The following is a 5,908-nucleotide window of genomic DNA, read 5'->3' as shown; positions in this document are numbered from 1 at the left end:
TAAGTGGAAATTTTGGGTTAGTGGATAAAAACGAATGGAGACAATTAATCTGACTCTCATAAAACCAGATTATCAACAGCCAGTGGCACAGTAGCCCTAGCTGGGGGTAGAATTGTGAAGGGAAGCAGATGGGAGTCTGGTTTGCCTGTGTAGTAGTGGCACATCCCATCTAGCCAGTATTAGAGATGATTTATGGGTTTAGGGAATTATGTCAAACTGGGTAAAGGCAACCAGAAATCTAAATTGTTCCATGGTCCTCCCTTCTTTCCAGTTTCAAAAAGAGTGGTATGTTTAAAAAAAAAAAAATGAGCATGGCAAGAACATAATAACAGATAAAAACTTCCAATTCTGTTTTTCTATTAATCCCAGGTCTATTAAGAGAACTGGGAGATGGAGGAACAATATGATTATAGCTGATATATACAGCTACTGATTGTTAAGTGTCCGTATTTTCTTGCTAGCTGAATTATGCCAATTCTCTGTACAGCACCATAAAGGCTCTACATTCATTTGGGGATTCAAAATATTACACAACTTACTTCATCAGCTAGAAAACAAAGTCCTACATAAGACAGAAAGAATTCTATTAAAAGAGGAAGAAAGATTACATTTCCATTTTTTTCTTGTAGATTAGAAAAAGTGGATCTTTTCCAATGCCAGAACTTAAGCTGTCAATTTCATTCCCCAACATGACATCAAATGGTTATCCTGTGCTGTACCCAACTGGATTGTCATCTTCTGATGTAAGTCATGTGTGCCTTGGAATTATGTCATTACTGTTATCTTTTCCACTTTATGTTTAAGCCTTTTGTTCGGCATGATACTTGTAATAAAGAGTTTTACCGAAGTAACATGGACAGGTATTGAGATAATTAAAAGCAAATACTAATAGATGTATTATTCCCTAGGGCTGCTGTAACAAATTATCACAAATCAAGTGACTTAACACAACACAAATTTATCCTTTCACAGTTCTGGAGTCCAGAAGTCCAAAATCAAGGTGTTGACAGTGTTAATTCCCTCTGAAGGCTCAAGAGAGACTCTTTTTCACGCTGTTTTCTTAGCTTCTGGTGACAGCTGGCAACCCTAGGCATTCCTTGGCTTGCGGCAGCATAACTCCTATCTCTGCCTCTGTCTTCACATGGCCTTCTCTGTGTTTCTGTGTGTTCTCCTTCTCTCTTTGGGTTTCTGCACACTCATCATTAGATTTAGGGTCCACCCTAAATCCAGTGATCTCATCTGGAGATCCTTAATATAATTATATCTGCAAAGACCCTATTTCCAAATAAAGTCACATTTACTAGTTCTAGGAGGGTTTAGGTATGTCTTTGGGGACCACTGTTCAATCCACTAGAGCAGATTTTAGATAATCCATTGTTATGAAATGTTTGTTACCCTTTTCCTTGGTTTGTGGTAATCAAACAACTCTATAAAGTGGCTTCTTAATTGTGCCTAAGCATGCACAGCTGCAAACAAAATAGTATAATTGTATTTACTCACATCCCAAATAATAGCAATATTGCACCCCCTTTATATTTTTAGCATTGAATGAGACTATATGATAGTTCATTATGGTTTAGTGTCTAAAACAAAAAAATCACCGTAAGTATTGAATTAATGTGTGCATGATTTCAGAATTTGAAAATCTGTCTTTTCAGGCACTTTTAAAAGTATTCTCAGAAATCAAGAAATAGCAACAGTGCTAATTGGCTTGTGATCACTTAAATGTTTTCCTAAGGGCAAAGAAAAAATAAGCCTCTGGAATTTCCCTCTAATCCAAAAAGGCAGGTTTGTGAAAATCCAGAAGAGAAAAAAAAAATTGTACTTTTCATACTGCTTAGGAAACTTTAATCTTACTAACTTTTATCAAGAGTTGAGAGTACTGGGGAAACAAAAGGTTTACTAGGTTAAGTCTAGAACCAGCTGTCTTATAAACATAGGATTTAAACATAATATGTTAACATCTATCGGGTTGTCTGCTTACGTCTTCTTCCTGTGTAGACTGAGTGTCTTATCCTTGGTGTGTAGGGAATCAAAAGTATTATTGGATGAATACGTAAGTACAGATGAAGGTCCCTCTCTTTTCAATTGTTTCATGAGCCATAATATTGAACAAGTATTTTTGTTGTTTTTGTTTCCTTCTTTTTTTTTTTTTTTTTTTTTCTGGAGTCAGTCTCTCTCTGTCACCCAGCCTGGAGTGCAATGGCACGATCTTAGCTCACTGCAACCTCTGCCTCCCATGTCCAAGTGATTCTCCTGCCTCAGCCTCCCAAGTAGCTGGGACTACAGGTGCTCACCACCACACCCAACTAATTTTTGTGTTTTAGCAGAGATGGGGGGTCTCACAATGTTGGCCAGGCTGGTCTCAAACTCCTGACCTCAGGTGATCCACCCGCCTCACTCAGCCTCCCAAAGTGCTAGGATTACAGATGTGAGCCACCATGTCTGGCAATTGTTTTTGTTTTTATCAGTAGAATTTTAAATATTTTTCTCTCTCTGTAGTATAGAATTCATCAGCTTATCTTTGATTAAAGTAATAAATTAATGAATGTATTAATCATGTAATAGTAACTTCTATTAGCATTCTTTCTTTTCCATAACAACCTCACTAGTGTCCATTACAATTCAAGAGTAGCATGGTAACAATACATATTATCTTGGGGTGGATATATATGTATGTATGGCTGGTGCACAACAACCTTTTCCATATAGCACACTTACAAAGATGGATCTTTAATATATGGCAACGGCTGTCATTCACAGATTCTTCACACTACTGCTGCAAGTCATTTTTTCCTCTGATATCTGGCATTGTCTAATAAATGTAATATTTTCATTTCTAGAATGCAAACTGCAGACCCCATATCTTTGAGGATCCTTTCAGTATAGACTCTGGAAAGAAAATGACTACATCAACTGACCATCTCAAACAAGGCACAATTCTGGTAAATTAAGACAAGTGCTATTTTTACCTTTTGCTTTCCAAATGAATAAAATTGATATCAATCTAGAAAAACCATCTGAAGTATTTAAATATAGTATATTTGATAAAATGGCAAGAATACTGATATGTATCTCTGGACATTTAAACAGGACTGCAATCCATGTAAATTTGCTACCATCACATGTAATCTCACTCCTTCTGACATGAGCCAAGTGAATGTTTCACTTATCTTGTGGAAACCAACTTTTATAAAAGTAAGTAACTACATTGTTCTATGCACTGATTGAATAATATCAATACATATTCATTTACCACTTAGAATATGCAAGGCACTATGCTGCTGTTGGAAAGAATGTGAGACTGGAAGTCTAAGAGGATGTGACCAAGCCCCAGCTCTACTTAGTCAGCTATGTGTGCTTCATCTTCCCTGTCTGTTAAGAACTAAGATATTACCAAGGTCCCTTCTGGAGAGACACACTTTTTTCAATCTCTCCTATCCTTTTTCTTTGTACCTTAAGACATAAATACCTTTCCAGTACCAAAGCTTGCACTTATCTTAATAATTTGGAACTCAATTAATGTGCAGAGTATAATAAAGTGGCAACCTTTGACCCCAGGAACAAGGGAAAGAGCTAACACATACCATAGACTTACTGTGTTTTATCAGACTTTTATTATATATGTAATTTTATAATATACAGGTATCTATGAAGACATTTTTAACCCCTTATAAAGCCAAATCTGTCTGACAATAAGCTACTTTAAAACTTTTTATTTTTTTTTGTATTATTTGTTTCTCAAGAAGTATTTAGTTGAACATATGACATTGCCATTTTTGAATTTGATCATAGTAAGTTGCTATTTTTATGTCATTAACTGTTAATATTGGCAATTTCACTTTTTAAATTTCAACTTTAATTTTAGATACAGGGAATATACATGCATGGGTTTGTTACATGGATATATTTATAGGATATTGAGGTTTAGGGTACAGATTCCATCGCTCAAGTAGTGGATATAAGACCCAGTAGGCAGTTTGTCAGCTCCCTCAAGTAGTCCACAGTATCTACTGTTCCATCTTTATATCCATGAGTACCCAAGGCCTAACTCTCACTTATATGTAAGAACATGTGGTATTTGGTTTTCTGTTCCTGTGGAATTTGCTTAGGATTATGGCCTCCATCTGCATGTATGCTGCTGCAAAGGACATGATTTGGTTCTTTTTTATGGCTGTGCAGTGCTCCATGGTGTATATGTACATATTTTCTTTATCCAGGCCACTGTTGATGGGCACTTATGTTGATTCCATGTCTTTGCTGTTGTGAATAGCACTGCAATGAAGGTATGACTGCCTTTGTCTTTTTGGTAAACAGTTTCTTTGGGGTATATACACCCAGTAATGGGATTGCTGGGTTGAATGGTAGTCCTATTTTAAGTTGTTTGAGAAATCTCCAAACTGCTTTCCACTGGCTGAACTAATTTACATCCCTACCAACAGTGTATAAGCTTTTCCTTTTCTCCACTGCCTCACTATTTTCTGTTATTTTTTGACTTCTTAATAATAGCCATTCTGATTGGAATGAGATGGTACCTCATTTTGACTTTGATTTGCATTTCTCTAATGATTAGTGATAATGAGAGTTTTTTCATATGTTTGTTGGCCACCCATGTGTCATCTTTTGAGGAGTCTATTCATGTCCTTTGCCCATTATTTAATGTGGTTATTTGTTCTTTGCTTGCTGATTTGTTCAAGTTTCTTATTCTGGATATTAGACCTTTGTCAGATGCATAGTTTGTAAATATTTTCTCCCATTCTGTAGGTTTTCTGTTTACTCTATTGATAGTGTATTTTGTCGTGCAGAAGCTCTTTAGTTTAATTATATCCCACTTATCCATTTTTATTTTTGTTGCAATTGCTTTTAGAGACTTAGCCAAAAATTATTTGCCAAGACCAATGTCAGGGAGGGTATTTCCTAGGTTTTCTTATAATATTTTTATAGTTTAAGGTCTTATATTTAAATATTTAATTTATCTTGGTTAGTTTTTGTATATGGGGAAAGTTAGGGGTCCAGTTTCATTCTTCTGCATATGGCTAGCCAGTTATCCCAACACCATTTATTGACTAGGTAGTCCTTTCCCCATTGCTTGCTTTTGTTGGCTTTATCAAAGATCAGATGGCTGTAGGTATGTGGCTTTATTTCTGAATTCTCTATTCTGTTCCACTGGCTCGTGTGACTCTCCTGTATCAGTATCACACTGTTTGGATTACCGTAGCCTTATAGTAGGGTTCGAAGTCAGGCAGTGTGATGGGTCTGGCTTTGTTCTTTTTACTTAGGATTGCTTTGGCTACTTGAGCTCTTTTTTTAGATCCATATGAATTATAGAATATTTTTTTCTAATTCTGTGATACTTTGAGAGCAATAATGTTAAATCTATAAATTGTTTTGGGCAGTATAGCCATTTAATGGTATTAAATGAAAAGTTTTTTCTTTTATTTGTCTCATCTCTGATTTCTTTCAGCAGTGTTTTGTAGGTCGCCTTTTAGAGATCTTTCACCTCCTTGGTTAGTTGTATTCCTGGATATTTCAGTGCTTTTTTGTAGCTTCTGTAAATGGAGTTGTTCTTTATTTGACTCTCAGCTTGAACATTATTGGTGTATAGAAATTCTACTAATTTTTGTACACTTATTTTATATTCTGAAACTTTACTAAAGTCATTTATGAATTCTAGGAGTTTTTTGGCAGAGTCTTAAGGGTTTTCTAGGTATAGGATCATATTACAAGTGAAAAAAGATAGCTTGACTTCTTCTATTCCTATTCTGATGTCTTTATTTCTTTATCTTGCCTTACTGCTCTGGCTAGGACTTAGAGTACTAGGTTGAATAAGACTGGCAAGAGTGGGCATCCTTATCTTATTCCAGTTCCCCAGGGTAATGGTTCCAGCAAAAGCTGGAATGATATTGTC

At 35.7% G+C, this 5,908-nt stretch overlaps 1 protein-coding gene across 1 annotated transcript in view; it reads left to right on the top strand.

Annotated features, from left to right (window-relative positions):
* Positions 1–5,908, top strand: part of ITGA1 (integrin, alpha 1) — a 176,535-nt gene that overhangs the window by 147,980 nt on the left and 22,647 nt on the right. The window contains exons 24-26 of the mRNA XM_011997663.1: positions 630–743; positions 2,844–2,945; positions 3,094–3,198. Coding sequence (XP_011853053.1) covers positions 630–743; positions 2,844–2,945; positions 3,094–3,198 — 321 coding nt within the window. The remainder of the gene's footprint in view (positions 1–629; positions 744–2,843; positions 2,946–3,093; positions 3,199–5,908) is intronic.

Source organism: Mandrillus leucophaeus, unplaced genomic scaffold, assembly GCF_000951045.1.
Source record: "Mandrillus leucophaeus isolate KB7577 unplaced genomic scaffold, Mleu.le_1.0 Scaffold1147, whole genome shotgun sequence".
Lineage (NCBI taxonomy): Eukaryota > Metazoa > Chordata > Mammalia > Primates > Cercopithecidae > Mandrillus > Mandrillus leucophaeus.
Note: the sequence above shows the minus strand (reverse complement) of the source record. Positions and strands in the feature narration are given on the sequence as shown.